This window comes from Lemur catta, chromosome 6 (assembly GCF_020740605.2).
Source record: "Lemur catta isolate mLemCat1 chromosome 6, mLemCat1.pri, whole genome shotgun sequence".
Classification (NCBI taxonomy): Eukaryota; Metazoa; Chordata; class Mammalia; order Primates; family Lemuridae; genus Lemur; species Lemur catta.
Genome location: NC_059133.1, coordinates 5,087,870 through 5,109,066, shown reverse-complemented (window position 1 = coordinate 5,109,066; position 21,197 = coordinate 5,087,870). Strand labels below are relative to the sequence as shown.

The 21,197-nt window shown below is 46.1% G+C and overlaps 1 protein-coding gene across 1 annotated transcript in view; it reads right to left on the bottom strand.

Moving 5' to 3' along the window:
• Positions 1 to 10,561, bottom strand: part of EFCAB6 (EF-hand calcium binding domain 6) — a 221,200-nt gene extending 210,639 nt beyond the window's left edge. Inside the window, exons 1-4 of the mRNA XM_045554715.1 lie at positions 10,468 to 10,561; positions 9,107 to 9,297; positions 5,952 to 6,120; positions 3,359 to 3,465 (exon numbers count right to left, since the gene is read on the bottom strand). Of these exons, the coding sequence (XP_045410671.1) occupies positions 3,359 to 3,429 (71 nt within the window). The 5' untranslated portion in view covers positions 3,430 to 3,465; positions 5,952 to 6,120; positions 9,107 to 9,297; positions 10,468 to 10,561. The remainder of the gene's footprint in view (positions 1 to 3,358; positions 3,466 to 5,951; positions 6,121 to 9,106; positions 9,298 to 10,467) is intronic.
• Positions 10,562 to 21,197: the final 10,636 nt, after the last annotated feature.

Genomic DNA, 21,197 nt, shown 5'->3' with positions numbered 1-21,197 from the left:
CTTGTAAGTTAGACATCATTATCTATATTCTTAGAGGTAGGGAAATTAAACGCCAGAGAGAAAAAGCCAAATTTACTCAGTTATAGCAAGGCCAAGACTCAAACTGTCCTGAACGTAATCCCAGGCCTTTTGCCCAATTGTGCCAGCATATGTGTGTATATATGTGCATTTCTACACATCTATGTGAGTGATATGTATCAATTCCTATATAAACAGATAAGAATGATAAAGTTTGCATATATTTGATATGGCAGTAAGAAAATCTATGATTCGATCTACAAGAATGGATATCTATCTTTAGTTTGCAAAACAGTGTAACAATTCTGCAACCTACTCAAGAGAACATGTAGAAAATTAAAAGCAAGTCATCTACATAAATTTCCAATCACATATCAGGATTCCAGTATTCATGACATCAACATCTAAAGCCCAGCCCTGCCTCCCCCATCCCAGTTTCATACTGCCTTAATATTTTAGACAGACTCCACTGGCGACCCCTAGTCTGCTATTCTAAACATAGGAATTATAAGAATGCAAGTTGATTTACAAATATATTCCAAATGATAGGGTATTGTAAAAAACAATTTAGCCAGTCATTTGAATTCAATTTAGCAGAAAAATCCATGGTTCCAAACTGACCTACCTCCACAGCTAGGCAGTACCATTTCCATGGGTTTGAGGGGCAGCTCCCTGCACTCAGGGCCTCCCAGGCCCTGCCCAGCTCTCACCTGTCTCCCAAATCTCACCTTCACGCACACCTTCTCTCCCAGAATGCATTTTTAAGTCCACCCACACACACTACAAGACCCATGACCATAAACCCAGAAATCAAACTCAAAAGACAACAAACTTCTCAAAGATATATTTTAGTGGGTACTAGGTAGTATCTCACTATTTATAAATGGTCACTAGAAAGAACATGTAGAAACAGAAAAACACATTCAGGACAATGTCAACAGAAAAAGCACAGTGAGGTATACACTATGAATAAAATGATATAAAAATGTATTTTCAAATATTGTCAGGAGCTAGAAGATGTGACAAAAATAGCTACTTTGGGATGAGGGAGACTTTGATCATTTGTTTTTTCAAATGGTCTTTAATAAGCATGTCACAGTATGTTGCATATAACATGCCTACCAGGGCCTACCAGGCAGGACGAGACCTGCTCACACCTCCCTGCTCATGCTTCCCACGGCCCCATGGGCCCCTCTGCCCCCTCTCCCAGGGCCGACTGCTCTGCCTTCAGATCTCCTGAGAACAGCCCCTTCTGGAGAGGTCTCCCTGACCACCCTAAGTCCTCCTCACAGCTCCTCACAGCCTGCACTTCCCTGCACTGCACTTCCCACAAAGTGTAATTACACTTTACTTGGGAAATTACGGACAGATTATAAGCTCCATGAAATAAACTGCTCTTACACCACTGCAGCCCCAGCCCCAGAGCACCCAGCACATAACTGGAGCTCCAGAGGTGCTGACGGCTGAATGGTTTCCACAGCCCTGTCATTCACGCAGCACTCGCCTCCAACAGACACAGGTGCACGCGCGCACACACACACACACACACCACCCCACCCTCACCACATACACACACACCCCACCCTCACCACACACACACACACACACACACCCCACCCTCACCACATACACACACACCCCACCCTCACCACACACACACACACACACACACCCCACCCTCACCACATACACACACACCCCACCCTCACCACACACACACACACACACACACCCCACCCTCACCACACACACACACACACACCCCACCCTCACCACATACACACACACCCCACCCTCACCACACACACACCACATACCCTCACCACACACACCACACCCTCACCACACACACACCACACCACCCTCACCACACACACACACATACACACCCCACCCTCACCACATACACACACACCCCACCCTCACCACACACACACACATACACACACCCCCACCCTCACCACACACACACCACATACCCTCACCACACACACCACACCCTCACCACACACACACCACATACCCTCACCACATACACACCACACATACACTACACACCCTTGCCACACACATACCCCCCATATACACACCCTCAACCCCCAGACACACACACCACACACACACAGAATAGCACACACACACACACACACACATACACGCCTTTCCACTCCTGTATTTTAAGATCCCCCCTTTTTCCCACCACTCAAGGTAGAAGTTTCCCCACAATCCGTGATTCCTCACTCTTACCCCGTCTACCAAGTGACCAGCATCAGTAAGGTTTTCTTAATTAACACCCATGACCCTCATGAGTCTTCACTGTCTTCCCTGTTAGACCATTAATGTCACGGGAGCAGGGGTCATGTCTGATTATGAGCCTGGCACATAACCCTCCAAAATATAATGAATGTTGAGTCGAACTAAATTAAGTAATTGTATTTTTGTAGTAAGTTATATCCGCATGAATGCCTTGCTGCCTGAGAATACAGACCCTTAAGAAAGAGCTTACACTATTTTGTTTGTAATGTGCTTTCTCTATCACGGACACAAAAATCTAATTTCAGGAGCTGTCTCAGAAATTCACTGTTACCTAATGAACATTTTCAGACTCCCCACCACACCTGATGTGATAACAAACACAGATATGGCAAAGGGGGAAAAACAAGTTGTCAGGAAAACTGACCACAGCCTGCTGTCAGAGTTGTTCCCATCTCAAAACTGTCTCGCTGGCAGCCTTTTAAAATGTAAGAGCTGGAAACAATGACGTTCTCGCCCAGCTCTCACAAGCAGACAGGAGTGTTTAACACATCCTATTTATAGTCCAGCCAAGTCCAAGCAAGCCTTGGCGCCAGCAAAGTTTCAATGGTTTCCTAGCTTCAGGGTTCAGTAACAAAGTTTTGCTGCTGCTGCCACCTATAGCAGGAAATGTGAATCTAGTTCCAAAAAAGTCTGGATTGTCGAGTTGGCCCCGGGGGGCCCTACTGCCCTGCAGTGAAGTAGGCTGAATCATTTACTGAATTCACTGCAGTTGTCTAATATTTGCAGTCATGTTGAGCACCAAATTAAGGTCATTCAGTGTTAAAATGTGAAAGCCAATGCTTGTTGATATGATTAATATGAGAGCCCCCAGACAATTTTGGCACAAACGTCAGCACTCAGTAAATGCTTATTGCCTGAACAACTGACACAAATCAGAGAGAACTGGCAGTAGTAACATTATCAACTTTTAAAGCACCTTTCTCTTGAGACCTCAAGCTGTGCACAGTACAGTGACCTGGCTGCCTTCTTGTGTACACGAGCCACATAGACGGACACAGACGTTCAAGGTAGAGGAGCGTCTCACCTGGCTTTGGTGCTGCCCGCTAGGGTGCTGCTGACTTTGGTAGCGCTCGTTTTGGTGGTATTTCGTTTCATTTTCTTTGAGATAAAGTGTTTCTGAATTTGAGAATTCTGAAAAATAAGAGAGCAATGGGGTTAGCACAGATTGGCAGACAGATTTTCTCATTCAGCTTATCAAGCCACAAGAATGGAGCCTCTGGGTTTGCAAAACAATGCAATTATTTGCCAGCGACTGGAGAATTGTGTAGAAAACTTCAGGCAAATCACATGAATCCCACACTAAATTGTGTGGAGGTGGAGGTGTTTTATTGAGCACCACTTCTCTATGTCTCAACCCAACACATACATGTATACACATGTATACACACACATACACACACCCCTACTGTGGTCCCCCCTCTGTCTCCCTCACCACAATCAGAACAGTCATTTGAAATGCTGATCTCCTTGTGTTACTTCCTTGCTTCAAACACTCCAGTTGCTTCCCAGTGCTCTTAGAGTAAGGACCAAAGCCTCGGTGTCATTGTGCCTGCAGTATGGGCCCTCCTCTGCCTCGACCTCCCTAGCCTTTGGCAGTCCCTCGAATGTGCTCTTTCCCACATAGGGGCTTTTTCCTCTTCATCTGCTGTAACCCTCTACCCAGGCCATTCATCCTTCTTCCTCTCTGCCTAATGAACTCCTCATCCTAACGCTTAGTGGCTCTCGGACTTGCTGGAGGGCTTGTTGGAAACAGACAGCAGCCCCATTCTAGATTCTGACTCCCCTTCAGGGCAGGGGTGGGGCCTAAGAATTCGCATCCTTGACAAGTTCCCAGGAGATGCTGGTGTTCCCGGACATCACTCTGAGAACCATCCCTCTAAATTTCAGTTCAAATGTCACTTCCGCAGGGAGTCTTCCTTGACACCCCGCACAAGGTCGGTCTCCCTTACACACGTTTATGACTTCTGCCATCCTTCACAGCTTAGTCCAGTTTGTGATACTGCAGCTGTTCGTGTGTCTTTGGTTAACGCTTGTATCCTGCTAGACTGTAAGTTCCATAAAGACTAGAGCCAAGCCAATTCACACTGTCACCATGTTCCCAGATCCTAGGCCAGTGACTAGTAATTCAGAGTGGTTTATAATGAATGAGTGAATGAATGGATTTGCTTCAATTTCTGAACTTTGGCAACTGAAGGCAGACTTGCCTGTGGTCTCCTGCCTCAAGCCCTCTTTCTAATCAGTAAACAAGTATTGTCAATGTTACTTGCAGAACACTTCTTAAATATATGCCCTGCCTCTCTGCATCCCTGAAGTCACAGCCCATCATCTGCACTCATCAGGATCACAGAAATGACCCCTCAAATCCCTTTCAGGTCTCCAGCTTCTCCCACTGATCTGTCCTCTTCTGTGGTGCGGACTTATCTTTCTAAAGCACAGACATATTTATGTTACTTCCTTGCTTTAAAATGCACAATGTGAAATTATACATACATGTGTTAAAATTTCATAGAAATATATGCCAAGAAAAAAGATAAGCACATGTAAAAACTGCTGAAATCTGAATAAAGTTTTTAGTGTAGCTGATATTAAATTTAGTTAAACTGACGTACCAGTGTCAATTTCCCAGTTTTGGTAACTCTGGTTATTCTGTGAGATGTTATCACTGGGGGAATCTGGGAGTACACAGGAACTCTCTGCACTAATTTTGGAACTTTTATGTGAATCTAAAACTATTTCAAAATAAAAATTAAAAAAAATACTTCTTCAGGACACAGACTGAAATTCCAACCGTAAACTGTGGGTAGAAGATCATTCACATCACTGACAACCTGACCCCAGGCAACTCTTCCAGATACCATCACTTCCTTGTGGAGTTTTGGTTCACACTTTTTTTTTTTTTTTTTTTTATCCTTTTTGAGACAGAGTTTTGCTTTGTTGCCCCAGGTAGAGTGCAGTGGCATCACCATAGCTCACTGCAGCTTCAAACTCCTGGGCTAAAGCAATCCTCCTGCCTCAGCCTTCCAAGTAGCTGGGACAACAGGTATATGCCCTGACACTCGGCTAATTTTTCTATTTTTAGGAGAGATGGGGTCACACTCTTACTCAGGCTCAGTCTCAAACTCCTGAGCTCAAGAGATCCTCCCACCTCAGACTCCCAGAGTGCTAGGTTTACAGGCGCCAGACTGGTTCATACTTTTGATAGAATTTCCTTCATTCTGTCTGTGGCCATATCACCCTGAAAATGCCCGATCTTGTCTGATCTTGATAGCTAAACAGGGCCAGGCCTGCTCAGCACTTGAATGGGAGAATTTCCTTCATTCTTTTGCAGCTGGCACACTTCAATTAATCTTTCAAGCTTGAAGGTATAGCCCCTTCCTCGTGGGGCCTTCCCATCCTCCTCAAATAAAGTTAATCATGCCTTTATCGACAACTTAGTCTTATAGATTTGTTTCGCTATTGTTTTATTTAATAAAGAAAAAAACTAAAAGGTAAAAGGCACCTGTAAGTCCATCACTTTGCTGTGGGGATGGGGAGGGGGGTGGGGGTGGAGATTGGGGGGTGATATAAAGAAGGAAATAAAACTATTAATCCTTCCCCATCCATCCCTCTAGTCCTACCTTGGTTTTCACTTTGATTCTCTGCTTTCAGGCTTTTCAGCTGACCCCTGATCGACAGCAAGTCCCCTGAGTGGAAGGGGCTCCACTCAACTTTTCATATTCAGCATGGCCTGGCATCCAGCAAGCACTCCATTAAGCTTTGCTCCTGATGGGCCACAGTTACCAATACCTAAGACAGCAAGGGCAAGAAGCTTGGGCTCATTTTACCCTTGATTGTGAAAGCTAAACAACATTCTGAGTACGACCAAGGACCGTGAGGAGTCCTGTACATCATCCTCAGTTTAGGTTTTCAAAAGAAAGAGAATTCTGAGATGTTCATGAATGTGATTACTTCAGAACTTGGTGAGAGAGAAATCAGCAAGGATTATAAAACCAATACACACCAAATAAATACCAAGTCACAGACCATCAAATACACTTCTTAACCACAAGCAAAAACACAATTAGAAGACTATTTCACTGATATATTTGTTTATTTGCCAGAGAAGTATTGATGTCCAGTTTTTAACACATGCTATTTATATCAGAATCATAACAAAAGTACCATCCATCTGCCTTGGCATCCAGAGAAAACATAATTCAACACAAGAGTAAAAAATATGCACAGCCAAACAGAAATGGCACCAGAAGCAAAAATTGTTGGAACCGTATCTCGAGGGGAATCATCACTTGACTAAATTGGAAAAAAATTGTAAGCAACACAAAAGAGTTTGGCAGTTAAATCCAAATACTTGAGAAAAATCTTCTCCTTGTCTATTCTGATATCAAATGGATGTTCTGCTATACTTTGGGACACATACACTATAAAGTTCCCTTTATAGTCTTTCATACACTCCCATATACACATCAGTCATTTTCTGAACATCTTCTCTTTGGGGCGGTGGAAAAAACAAAGGGTTTGGGGCCAAACATGGGATCAAACCGGCTCCACTATCTGCCATGGTAACTCGCACGTTCATTAACCTCCTCCTGAACCAGTTTCCTCATTTGAAAAATGGAAATTCAGTCTGTGGGTTCTGAATCCATGCATTCGACCAAGCATGGATCAAAAATATTTGGAAAAAAATGGATGGTTGTGTCTGTACCGAACAGACTTTTTTTCTTATCACTATTCTCTAAATAATACAGCATAACAACTATTTGTATAGCATTTATATTAAGTATTATAAGTAATCTAGAGATGATTTGAAGCATATGGGAGGATATACATAAGTTACATGCAAATACTATACCATTTTATATTGGGGACTTGAGCATCTATGAATTTGGGGGTACTGGAACCTAACCCCCACAGATATCAAGGCAGGATTATAATCTCTCTCTTTAAAGCAAGTATTCTTAACCAGGAATCTAGGGACAAGGTCCATGTGTGTGCTTTTGCAGACCTACAGACTCTGAGATTAAATGTGAAATTGCACGTGAGATGATTTTTCTAGAGAGCTTCTCAAGGGACAAGTGACCCAAAAATGGCTAAGGCCACTGCTCTAAAGTCTGTGGAAAGATCACAGATAATGTGCATAAAGTGCCTGGCACATAGTATACCTTCACTATTTGGTAGCTGTTATTTTTACGTCCTGGCAATGTACAGAAAGATAAATCAGACAAGCATGGGGCAGAAAACAGGCAGACAGTAACAATGTAAGGTGCTGAGTGTCATCTCAGGGTATCAGAGGACAATAAAGGAGGACAATCTAAAAATCAGTTCAGAAAAAACTTCAGCAGGAGGAAGTGGCAGAGGCACCAGGAGTGCCAAGACAGTGAGATGACCGTTGTTGTGGCATCTTTGATGCCTAGGCAGCTCTTGGCACACAACAAGTGCTAAATAAATGAGGAAACAAATGACTGAAACCAACCAAGGGGACAGGATAACACCATTTACAGAGTCCCAGGGAAAAAATAAAATTCAGAAGGTGTTACTGGAAACTGTTACTATTCAGATATCTTCAATTTCCAATATTCAATTCAAATGCAATAGTCCACATTCTTTCCCTAACAGTGAGGACACTGGGCCTACACTTCTGTCATTCAGCCCTTCCAAGCCTCTCTCATCAGCCCCATGAGAAATTTCTTTTAGACCTAGGTATTAGAAAAGCTTTGTTTTTTCCAGAGGAATCAAAAGGTCTTATTTGCCTGGAGAAAATGAATTTGATTTCCTTTTTTTATTTATTTTTCCTTGAATTGACAAGAAGCTCCCAGCTAAATTTTCAGCCCAAATTTATTGACCATTATGGATAATCTGAGTATTCTCTTTCCTTCTGATGTTACTTTCCTTTTCTATCTGTATTTCTCATGATCCCGATTTACATGTTTCTATTTTATCATATTGTAATTATTCTTCCAAGTCATATAAAAGCCTTGGTGGGACTTATAAATATTTGAGAGTGGCAGAGTACTTGTCAAGAACACAGGTAATTATCAGGCAGTACTGGAGGAGAAGCCACACTTGTTACCAGTTATTAGCTTTGTAAAGTCCCTTAACCTTTTTGTGTCCCTGTTGCCTCATCTACAAAATGGGATTAGTAACTGTATTTTTTCATAGCCAGGTTGTGGGGACTAAATATTAAAAGTATATGAGGTCCCAAACTGTGTCCAGGACATAGTAAGTGTTCAATTAGTATTAGCCAGTAATAATAGTAGTTGCTGTTGTAGAAATATTAGCAGAACTGCAGACAAACAGAGAGTCAAAATAACAAATGGTACCTGAAACAAACTAAACAAAATAAAATAGCAGTGAAAGGTCAAAACCAAAAGAAAAAGAAGTGAAAATGAGGCTTTTTGGTACGGAAAGTGTATATTTGTATGGTATCTCTATTCACAGAGTTTTCTCAAACGTGTCCCTTCCCTTTACACATTCTCTTCCAAAGTACTATCCTACATTATACTGTATTGAAAGTGAACTAATATTTAAATATCCCAAGAATCCAACTGAGATAACTGTGCAAGCCTAGATTTGGAGTATTTTTAGACAAATATTCTAAGGTCACTTGTGGTATTTAAAATAAGAAAATGATTGTTACCTTTTTTCCCTCACTCATAATTTCTCGTCTACATTATGTGGCTTATTCTTCAATGCTGATAAGGAAAGGAGGCATGCAGGAAAACTTTCTGTGACCCTCAGCATCCACTAACCTTAAACAGTCACTCTCAGTACACACCTGTAGCGAAGCTTTACTAAAGCAACTGCCTTGTTAACAGCCAGTAGCCTCCCACCAGATTCCTGATCTGGACAGGCACCAGGCTACTGAACATCCTCATGGAGTCGCTTCCATCTCCAGGTGCCAGTCAGCTGAAGGGGTCACGGCATGGATGCTGTAGAGATCTTTGTACATGGGGCAGAAGTAGAGATCTAGAAAAGGGCAGGAAAAATGCAAACAAAATTGGACGGCAAAATTTAAAGTCTCGGGTAAGCATTTCTTGACAAATATCTGTGAGCACCTACCATGAGCCAAACACTAAAATGAACACAGAGGGGAAAGGGAAAGAGCACAGATAACTAAAACAAAATCCTTGTCTTCAAAGAATCTTGCAATAAGTTTGGGTGGAGGCAAATATGTTCGCTTATTATAAAGGGGCCGTGCCTGATTCACTTTCATTTAAATCCCCATAATTCAGCCAAGTAAATATTTGCGGAATTGAAGGCAATGGATAAAAGAAAGAGATGAAGGAGCTGCAATGTATGAAGGCAGACTTTATTTACAGCATTTCCGTGAAGGCCACCCATTAAGGAGCACATATACAATTTAAGAAACATCATTAAATTACTCTTCTTGTAAGTAAAGTAGGACTCCTCGTAATGGGGGCAAGACATCCTGGAAGGCAAAGATTTTCAGGAGAGGAGGAAAAGGGAGTAAAGGGGTGATTTGGACAACAGTCTTAAGCCCTGTACCGCAGTACATTTCACAGAGTGCTTCCAAACAGAATTTGTGAGAGAGGCAGAGGTAATAATTATGTGCAGGCTGAGGTAGAAGAGTGTAAAAGAACGGAGATTTTGCCATGAGACAGAAATGGGTTTGGATTCCGGTTTTGCAACTTCCTAGTTGCGTGACTTCTGACAAACCCCTTCACCCCACGGGTTTCAAGTCCTCATCTACAGGATGGAGTTAATAATGATATTCAAAAGATTGCTGTGGGGCACAAATGAAATTCGTAAACTGGAGAGATTTAAGGCATTTCCACACACATTTCCCATCTGATCCTCACAGACATTAGGAAGGAAGATGTCACCACCTTCAGCGTTGTCTATTGTCTGACTTTACCAAATATCACATATGCTCCCTGGGACCGTACTATTCCTCACAGTTGACCCAGTGCCTTCAACGCTCCATAAACCCGCGCTCAGTGAATAAACGAATCACCACCCCTCTGTCTCTGGGGGTGGGCAGCAGCGCGGCTGTGGGACCCTCAGAGCTGTGCGATCCTCAGAGATGCCCGCTCTCCCCTTCCTCGGCCCTCGGGCTCGCGCTTGGCCGCCCCGAACGCACGCGGGGACCGGGGCCCGAGGCCCGCGCCGCCTTACCCAGGCCCCCGCCCTGACTCTCCGCCTCGCCGGGCAAACACCTGCGCGCAGACTCCAGGCCGCAGCGCCGCAGAGGCGCAGCCCTTTCGGCGGCTCTAGGACGCTGTTGCCCGAGCGACGACGACACTCGCTGATTGGAGAATGAATCTCCGCGCCTGGCAAAAAGCGGATCTTTCATTGGTCAATCGCGGTGGCCGGTGGCTCCCTCCCCGGAAGGAGCTTCCACCGGAAGTCCTGTTCCGGCGATAGGCCCTGTGGGAGTCTGTTTGGCGCTAGGTGTGGAGTCGGCCTGGTCCCACCGCGGGTGGGCTGTGGTCTGGGGGAAGCTGGACCCTTCTCTTCGTCTGTAAAAATCTAAACGTACCCACTCCGGGGCGTGTTGTAAGGACTGGATGAAATGCCTCTAAAGCCCCCGCCACGTACTGCGCCCCTCATGATGTTGGGACTGACCGTGACTTCCGTTTGTTTCACTTAGTAGCGTGTCCAAATGCGTCCTGCTTGTCTGCGCTAGGAGACAGCCCCATGAAGACGGGGACTAGCTTTGCCCGCCACTATATGCTCAGCCTCGCCCGGTGCCCACAGGAGGCATTCCGTCGATATTCGCCGAATTATTGATTAGACTCACAGGACCAATAAATCACGTTAGTAATAATAGTAACAGTAGTTTTAGTTGTTTCCGCTGACTCTGTGGAGCACTTAACCTTTGCGAGGCACCCACTTATCCTAAGTATGTACATCATGTGTAACTCAATTTTCATCTACCTTCACAACAGCCCAAAAGGTAGGTGCTATGATTGCTCCGATTCTATAGACAGGAAACTGAGGCACAGAGAGAGTATTTTGTCCCGTGACACACCGTTGTCAGGGGCAGAACCAGAATGAGAACCCAGGCTGCTGGCTCCATAGTCCATGCTCTTGGCCACCCTGCCACACTACTCACTTGTGAGAAAGAAGTAGTGGACCAGAGATGAAGCTGTAGATTTTCTCCACACACCTCTGTCAGCAGGTAGGTTATGTGGAGTGCCCTGCTGTGCTCTGCAGAGGTGGATGTTATAGAGTCCCTGATTGGCAATCCGTATTTCTCTTGTTAGCTAGTTTTCCTACTCACCAGGCGAATTCTTTCCTATGGCCTCTCTGCTCAGACCTTCCACACCCTTTACTTCCTCACCCTGATTGAATGACAGGGCCTTGTATCTCATTGAGAAAATAGAATCAGCAAGAATGGAACACACTTGGTCACAACCACTTTGGATGCCTCTGCATCTGCTTACAGTTAAGCCGTCAGCTAGGACTGTAAAAAATCAAGGAACCATATATATATGTGTTGTCAGTTTCTGGACCCTATTCTGTTCTGTTGGTCTATTTCTCTTTCCTTGTGCCACTATCATACTGTCTGAATTACTGTTATCTTACGGGAAGTCTGTAAGTTCTACAACTACCTTCTTCAATATTGCCTTGAATCTTCTTGGCCTTTGCATTTTCCTACATATTTTAAAATCAGCTTGCCAAGTTCAAAATCAGTAACAATAACAACAAAGCCTGGTAGGATTTTGACTGGGTTTGCAGTGAATTTATGACACTATTGCTAAACCCATGACAGTCCCAGGCAAATCAGGACAGTTGGTCACTCTGGTTGGAGCTGTAGTGATTTCGCTTGTTTCTTTCCTGTCATAGTTTATCAATTTTATTAGCCTTTCAAAGAAATCTATTACTCATTTTCATGTCATTGATTTCTGCTCTTATTTCCTTTCTTCTTTTTGGGGAGTTTGCTATTCTTTTCCTAGCATCATGATATGAATATTTAAATCATTGGTGTTCAGCCTTTCTTCTTTTCCAAGACATGTATTTAAGACTATAAATTCCCCTCTAAACATAGTTGTACCTTCACTCCCTAAGTTCTGATATGACAGACTTTTTTTAGCATTCAGTGCAAAATTTTGTTTTAATTTCCATTGTAGTGTCTTTTCACCCCTTCAGCTAAATTATATAAAACTATATTGTGTAAAACTATATTAATTTCCAAACATTTGGGGATTTTTCAAGCTGTATTTTTGTGTTGATTTCTATCTTAAGTCCACTGTAGTCAGAGGACATATAAATAATATTTCCAATCTGCTGAAATTTGTTGAGATTTACTTTATGGCTCACCATATGGTCGATCTTGGTAAACGTTCTATGTGCACTTGAAAATAATGTATATTTTGCAGTTTTTTGGTAAAGTTGCTGGTTTTTTTAATTAGGTCAAGTTTGTTGACTGTTGTTGAAATATTCCATCTCTACTAATTTTTTTGTTGTTGCTGTTTCTTTCAGTTTCTGAGAGAGAGATGATACAATAAATTTTATTTACTATGGGTCTGCTGGCAATAAGTTAATTCAGTTTTTATTCATCTGAAAATGTGTTTTGTCACCTTCATTGTTGAAGGATATTTTTGCTGAATATAGAGTTTAAGTTGGCAGTTATTTTCATTCAGCATTTTAAAGATGTCATTTAGTTATATTCTGGCTTTTGTCATTTCTGTTGCAAAATCTTCTGTCTGTGTAATTGTTACTCCTTTGGAGGTAATGTGTGTTTCTTTTCTTTGGAAGTTTTTAAGATATGCCTGGGTGTGGTTTTATCTTGCTTGGGTTTTGTAGCACGTCTTCAATATGTGGCTTGATGTCTTCCATCAGTTTTGGAACATTCTCGGCCAATATTTCTTCAAATATTGCTTCCGCCCCATTTTTTCCTCTCCTTCTGAGACTATGAGCCACAAGTGTATAACAAGCCACAAGGATATAACATTAAGACAATTGTTTCTAAAAATACATCCTGTGGCTATTTGTTTATAATCTCCAGGATTATTTCACTGTATTGGTTTTTAAAGTACTCTTTAGAAGGCCTATTTAAAATAACATCTAATACATCTAATACCAAAAAAATGCAATGACATGGCACTAGGAATTTACTAAATCTGTGTTAAATCAATCTCTCTCCCTCCTATCCTTTAATTCCATCAGGTGTCAGCCCTTCAGTTTAAAACCAGCAATAGTTAAGGTAATTTGTTATTAAAAATAAAGTAACCAGGAGAACAAGCCACTATATGAAAGTCTTTGTAAGGATTCTAGTTTTTAGTAGCACTGTTTTCTGAGGGATAACTTTAGGTTAAAAAACAAAAAAACCCTGACTAATTTAATCTGCCTGCCTGAACAAAAATGTCTAGTAGGGACTTAACAAATGTCTTTTGAACTAACCTGAACTCCACAGAGAAGCATACCTAAGCCATGTGTGAGTGGGTCAATGTAGCCAAGAACCAGGAAAATCAAAATCCTTGCTTATTTCCTTGAACCCAAGGATGGTATTGAAATGACTAATTAGATCAGCCTGTCATGAAATTTTGTCCTGAGATACTTTTTTTTTAAGAGCATCTTCAATCCAAAATGTTTTCCCTACTCCTGGGAATTTTTCACTTCCATGTGAAGATTTATTTTTTATAGGAACCTAAGTTTACCTCATTTGCTTGTTATCCAAATAAACACATAAAATCTATTAAATTATTTTTTATCTTTGTTCAAATAGACCAGAGTTCTGTAATGTGACAGTGGCCCCAAGGAACAGTTTGTAGGAGGAGACTGCTGTCTTCTCTGAACAAAACTTTGCAAAGGACACTGATGGTTTCCTCAGCTGCAATGTAGTGGATCTATTTGCAACAGAGTTGAACCTGGATTTTTGGGGTGAGGTTCCCGCTTTTTCCCAGACACCATTCAGCATCATGTAAGCCACTAAAGTGAGTAAATTCACCTCCCAGGAAGGTTACTGTAGGCCTCTGATGATGATCTTAAAAGCAAACCATGAGAAGCTGGAGAAAATATTTTTACAATTATGATACCCAACAGATAGCTCGTGCCCTCAGTAACCAAGAGGAAACTCTGGGACCATGGAGAACTGTGTGGCAATAATCCTCTGCCCACCTTCCAAGTTTTGAGTGCTCATTGCTGTTTTTCACCACAATTCTTTACACCTAAGAGACTGGGCTGTAAGATCAAGCCTGTAACTACTTCACAGTCATCAGTGATGATGTTATGCACGGAGATTATGCCTTCATGTGGAGAAATAAACAGCAGGAATTGATCAACCCCTAAGAAGTTAAGTACTGTGTTCTACCACGTCTGGCAATAAAGAAGGAAGAGCAAACACGTGGCACGGACGCATAATGCATCTAACTGGAAGCTGGGAATGTCTCTGAGAAATCTGCTATTTAATAGCAAAGACTTTCCTGACTGCTGTCCTTTTGGTCGCCTCATAAAATGGAGACGACTTTCCTCAGCTGTCCTTGGGAGGGAAAAAAAATGAAATAAAAATAAATGAGATGTAAGTAGCTCTTTTGGAAAAGCTACTGCGGTTATTTCTTCTTTACTAAAATAGATGCTTTCTCTCTGGAATATTTACCTTGACAGATGACACAGCTGCTCGTTTTAGTTCAATCAGCCAGAAACTAAATTGCACATTTTAAACATTGTCACCACAAATAATTGATTATCACCTTGTAAACAGGGGGCCATTTTCATGTCTATTTTAGGCTCCCACATCGAGAGAGTACACACAGGCTCGTGTAGCACCTTCTCACACTTCCATTCCCCTTCAACGTACTAATATGCTAGTAAGCCCTTGATTTCCTCTAACAGCTACTGGTGGTCTCCTTTCATGGAACCGGGAATCAAAACCCACTTATCTTACCCTGAACAAGATTCCATCGTGTAGAATACTGGTATTTAGAACGTTAATGAACCCTGCCCCCCCCCACCATTACACTGCAGCCATCTTTGAAGAATGACTCTCCCTCTGGAATAAAGCAGCAGTTAAAACACAACAGTCTCGTGTTTCATACACCCGGACAACAGGCGAACCCCTGACAATCACAAGAAATTCTCTTTGCTAAGAGCCAGGATCTTGCAACAGCTTGTAATTAGTGCTGTTTAGCATTTAATTTGCCTTTAGTTAGGTAACAAGCATTTACGGATTACCTGATAGGAATGAGTACTAAGCCCAGGACGGGGACAGAGGGATGAATGAGACGCAGACTCCACTCAGAGTCTACTTGGGGCTAAAAATATCTACTTTGGAAAGAAAACTTGAGAACGGTTAACAAATGTAAACCAATCCATCATCACAGGAAGGTATCACTCTTTCAGAACTCCTGGCACGCTGCACTCTGAGGAGCAAGATGCTGCCGCATCTTGTCTCATGATGGGAGTGGGGACGTACCAGTCCCTCCTCGGGCTAAGGAAGGTTCCAGCCTTCTCTTCCTCTGGGGAGTGCAAGTGTGGTAGGGACCCAGGACAGAGGGAGCCACCAGCCATTGGAAATTGGGCTGTCTGCCGTATCTGGGGACCCTTCTGAGGTCTTTGGCAGAAATTGAAGCCTAGGTGTGTCCAGGATGGTGGTGAGCCAGGATCCGTTCCCGATGGCCTCCAGGAGATTGTGTCAAGGCCAACGGGGGGGGGGGGGGGGGCGGTGGGGGACATGGGTTCGCAGCACTCAGAAAGAGCAGGGGAGGCTTTCCAAGAGGGCAATGTCCCTTCAAAGTGAGGACAGCAAATGTTAGAAGCGTAGGTCAGGGACGTGGAGCAAGCAGTGTGGCTGGGCCAGAGAGGGCCCTCGTGGCAAGTGACATAGGACAGGCTTGCAGAGCCTGAGATGGACCTGGCAGAACACTGGTGACAAGGCAAGCCTGGATCCCAAAGAATATTCTGGTTGGGACAGTGGGAATGCTCTGGTCATCAAGGTTTCACAGAGCAACGCTTCTGTGCTATCTTCTTGCCACCACGGAGCGTAAGAGAGACGAGGCCTTGGCCTCAAGACGCTTTCTGGGCAGATGGTTGCTGTGTCCTGGGTATGTTAAGGGAGGTGCAGTATCCACCAAAAGTGGAGCTCCTGGCTCCCACCCCTGGCTGAGGGCTGTTGGAGCCGCCCACGCCTGGACCGTGCTCAGAGCCTAAGTCAGCGTAAGCCAAGTCAGCAAATGGCAATGGCAATCCAGGCAGAGGGACCCGTGGAAGGGGGCGCAGAGGGTGCAAACAACCCTGGTACTCCGGGCTACCAACAGGACTTGAGAGAGATTCTTTCTTTCCCCCTCTGGAAATTGCATGTACTATGGATCATAAAGGGGAGAAATGAGAGACAGGAGCCCTAGGGAAAACGGGTTTCAGCCATGCACTTGTTTTTGAGGATGCATAGACTGGAGAAACTCTCCCGCTGGCTCTGCCGGCGTCTTCTGCAGAGACAGCCTTGCTCAGGATAGCTTCAGACTTCCGTTCCCAGCTGGTGCCCAGCGCCATGGCTATATGCAAAAATGATAACTTGAAAGAGGATAAAATACATTTTTGGTCGATTTTTATTTTTTAAACACACTTAGCATTCTCTAGTTTTTAAAAAATGCTTTTAATAGAGCACAGACTCCTTTCCTCAGTGGCGAGGAGACAGATTTAAGGGCTGCAGCCCAGACACTCGGTGCCAGCTAGCGTCAGGGATCCAAGCGTGAGAATCAAGTTGTCGGTTGACGTGCGGATTTGGCAAGAGCTCAGCTCGCCTTGGAGACGGCGACTGTGGGCCCACGCGGCGTGACAGGCGCTTCCGCGGCGGGTTCTCTTTGCTCCCGGCCCAGCGTGTCTGAGAGGTCACGGTCTCGCCGTGTGTCAGCTCCTCCCTGCGGGAGAGTGACAGACCATTTGGCCACACTTAAGAGTCACGGAGCGCTCCCTCCAGCTGGGTGGGATTTTACGACACTTGGTCTGTGACCTATTCATCATGACATGAAAGGGGCTGTCCCCCACGGTCCCACACACTGTGGCAGAGCTGGAACTGGCCTGACTGCCAGGCAAGGAAGTAGTTTGTCCTCCTTTTGTTCTTCCCACTTGGTGTGTGCCCTCCCTGCCTCCTGCCCTGTTTCCAGAACAGCTCTCGCCCTTCTCCTCACATGAAGCAGTCTCCCTGCTGTCCCTGAAGTCATCTGCTTTGAATCTCCATGGCACTCACTCTCTGCACCACCCCTTTGGTTTGCTCGTTTGTTGCGGACGTGCGTGTTTAAACGGGCAACGCAGCCAGAGATGCCAGGAAAGCTCACTTAGCCATAAACGGGGTGCCGACAACCAGGAGAAACTGAGAAGACCATGCGACAGAGAGACCAAGGCTGAGGGCAGGTGACTTGCCCGGGTCACACGGCAAGCCGAGGACAAAACCAGGACTTGATTGCCCAGGTCCCCTGCTTCCCCACCAGACCACTTTCCACACGGACGTGGGTGATCACTGGGCACAGCACCCGAGGGACCGGAGTCTCGGGAGCTAAACAGGAGGGGAGCACCACCAAGATTGTGTTCCCGGGACTCAGCCCAGGGCCTCCCGGAGCAGGTGCCCATAAATGCCTCAAGACACAGGACGAGGGAGAGACGGGGGTGCCCAAGGAAGGCTCCTGGTAGCTCTGTGGGCAGTAAGTTCCTGCACTTGGGGACAGAGGCAGAAGGGCAGGGGAAGGGAGGGCACCAGAAACAGTTAGTCCTGGACTTGGAAAGCCAGTGGCTTATCAGAAAGAGTGTTCCAGACAGGGGGAAGAGCATAACCAGGGCTCGAGCTGTTGATGATAAAGAAACATCTGTCTGGAAAGGAGGCGATGGCAAGAAGTGGGGGCTCAGGGGAGGGGACAGGAGCCCAGCCTGGGGCTTGTCTGGGAGGACACAGCTGTCATCGGCCAACACGGGGCAGCAGGAAAAGCCTGACAGCGCAGCCCCTGCTCTCAGGGCGACACGGTCCATGGGGGGAAACAGCTGCAGGATGGTGAGGCATGCGCTGAGAGGAAAGCAGGGGTCCCCAGAGAACACTGGGGGGGAAGTGGGGGACGTGCTCACTGGCAGAGGTGGCTGGGCTGGCATCTCAAGTGAGGGAAGTGATCGTCCCATCCTGGCTGGGCAGACCCCAGAAGTGGCCGCAGCTCAGAGCCGAGGGGGATGTCCCGGGAGCTGGTGTGCTTGTCAGGGACGGGGTGTCCGAGGTGGTTCCTCGGCTGGGTAAGGGTGATCACCTGCCCCGGGTGCCGTCCCACTGTTAAAATTCGCATCCTACAGTGAAGGGTGGGAGACGATGTTGGATGGGCAGGAACGACACTGGCCGTGCGTGCACCTGAGGACTCCCTCGTCCCCCGCCTAGGAAGGCAGGTACCAACGGACTGCCACCTGGGATCTCCCAGGACGGGGCCTGCACATGTGGCACCTGTACCTGGCTGTGTCCTGCAGTACGTCGAGGACAACCACCCAGTGGCGCCCACACCCCTCCACCACCTGCTGGCAGCTGTAACTTGGCCACTAGGGGGCACTGGCTAGCGGCAGAGTAGGCGGTGCTGGAACAGACTTGGGAAGAATTTTGTTAATTTATGATTTCAAAGCGGCTTCCCTCTTTTGTTGTCGTTATAACCATCCCATGAAGTAAGCAGGACAGAGATGATCACCACTGTGCAAATATGGATCAGAAGAATTAAGGTGCTTACCTGCTTCAAGTCAGAGCCGTGGAATCTCTGCGCTGGTCCCTTTCAGATGAATAACCTGGTGCACGAGGGAACACAAGTGAGTTCCGAATGACTCAGTGTCGAGCCAGGACAGCAGAGAAGTGCCCAGCCCGGGGAGGGGCTGCAGCCAAATGCTACCCTTTGGGAGTTCAGGGGCCACCAGCATACTCCCCTCCCCTCCCCACCCTGGTGGCTCCACACCCGGGTCCCTCACCGCCCAGGCACCATCTCCTCAGGGGCCTCTGCGTCCCCCATGAACTCCGGAGCCTGAGCTTACCTCGGGCTCTGGCGGTTTTGTCTCCCCACTGGAATGGGGACTCCACAAGGCAGCGACTTCCCCTGCCTCTCTGCGGCCGTCTGAGCGCCTAGATCAGTGCCCAGCACACAGTCGGGGGCAAGGACCCACTGGGTGACGGACTCCATAAAATGAGGTGAAACACCAGCCAAACGGGCAGAATGGACACTTGATAAGTCGGCACCTGACCACCGCACTGCCTCTGGTGCCCTGGCCGTGGGTTTATAAACCACTGGAGGGCAAACCCCTAGGACACTCAATTAACTAATCTGGGGTCTGTGTTAACTCCAGATACCAAAATAAATTCCAGGACTTCCCCTGAGGCCTAGAGGAAGTAGTTCACTTTAAAGTAAACATGGTTTTCCAGAAGGCCCAAGCTTCAACAATGTCCTGACTTTCCTTCCTCGAGGAATTGGGAAGACAGATGCTGGGATTCCTGGCAGGGAAGTGCGACCAGCCGGCTAGTCTCCCCCACCCCACGGTGCACCACGCTGAACACGGGACCCCAAAAGGGAGGCAGTGAAGGCGGAGGCTCCTGGGCCCACAGGTGCAGCAAAACCGCCCCAGGCTTTCCTAAAGAGTCAGAGGTGAGCGGGGGAAATAGCAGGGAGGGGAGGAATTCAACCTGGGAAAGTCCAAATTTGAGTGAAACTGCACATCTGCTTGATCAAAACCCCGCAGGGGCCTGTTTCCCTCTGCAGTCATGCTCGGGGAACGGGGTGTCACCGGGGCTCACATCATGTTGACCCAAAGTGCTGAGGGGACCCCGCAGAGGCCCCTTCTCCACCCGCCAGCACACATGCTCGACACACTGCAGGGAACATGTCTTTATTAAAGATCAAGCAAGCACAGAAGTGTCATGTGTAGTGCTCAGCAACATCCATACAGTACTAAAAATAGAAAAATAGAAACGAAATTTCACAGAGAGCAGCCTCCCTCACAGATACACGGGAATGGTGCTGCCAAGCCCAGCACGATGCCATGTGCCACCTGCCCGCCCAAGCTCCTCCCCGCTACAGATGCAAACACAGGCTTCCGTCTGCACCCGCTTTGAAGACAGCCCCGTAGAACAGGGTCTCCTTCCACAGCAGTGACCCTTCTGACCACCATGTGGCACTTCCCAGCCACACAGGTAACAGAGACAACCTGGTCCCCACGTGGCAGCAATCTGCTGGCTGCGACCCCTCGCCTCGTCTGGCCATCTCTCCATCACCTCTCCAGCCAGGAAATTAAGCAGGTGGTGAGGCAGTAACGATGACCTTTACTCCCTCAGATACACGGACGGATTGGAATGGACAAAGGCGGGAGGGAAATGGGCGTTGAGCCTGCAGAATGGCTCTCCCCCAGCCGAGAGCCTCAGGTGCAGACACGACAAACCGAATGATAAAGACTCGGGCTTTTTAGAAATTTGCTATTAAGCATCTGCTTGCTGGCCTACTGCTTCAGAGAACAAAAGTAAGACCGTGGAATTAAACTTAAATTCCGAGTGCATTTCAGTCTTTGTGTGGCTGCCTCTCACTCACTGCATTCAAATAGCACTGACTGCACCAGACTCCCACCTGCTGGTTCCTCAGCAGGTTTCCCTCCACGAACGCCTGGTTCCTCTGTACCCGGCTCCTCTGTACGGGGCCCACAGAGCTGCCCGCTGAAGTGTCGTGCAGAGCGGCATCCTTTCTGAAAATGACCTAGTGATGTTCTGCTTTATTTCAGGAAGGGTCCAAAGAGCTGAACCCCATCAGAACAGACGAGTGTCCGGTGTCCACCCCCCACACCCCAGCTCACGCTTGTTCTCACCATGGCTCAGAACCAAGTGAGAACGGAACGGCTGCGTCTTAGATAATAAACTACAAAAATAAAGAGTTAACCCTGAGATCTTTCTACCATTTGGGTGTGGCTCACTCTTA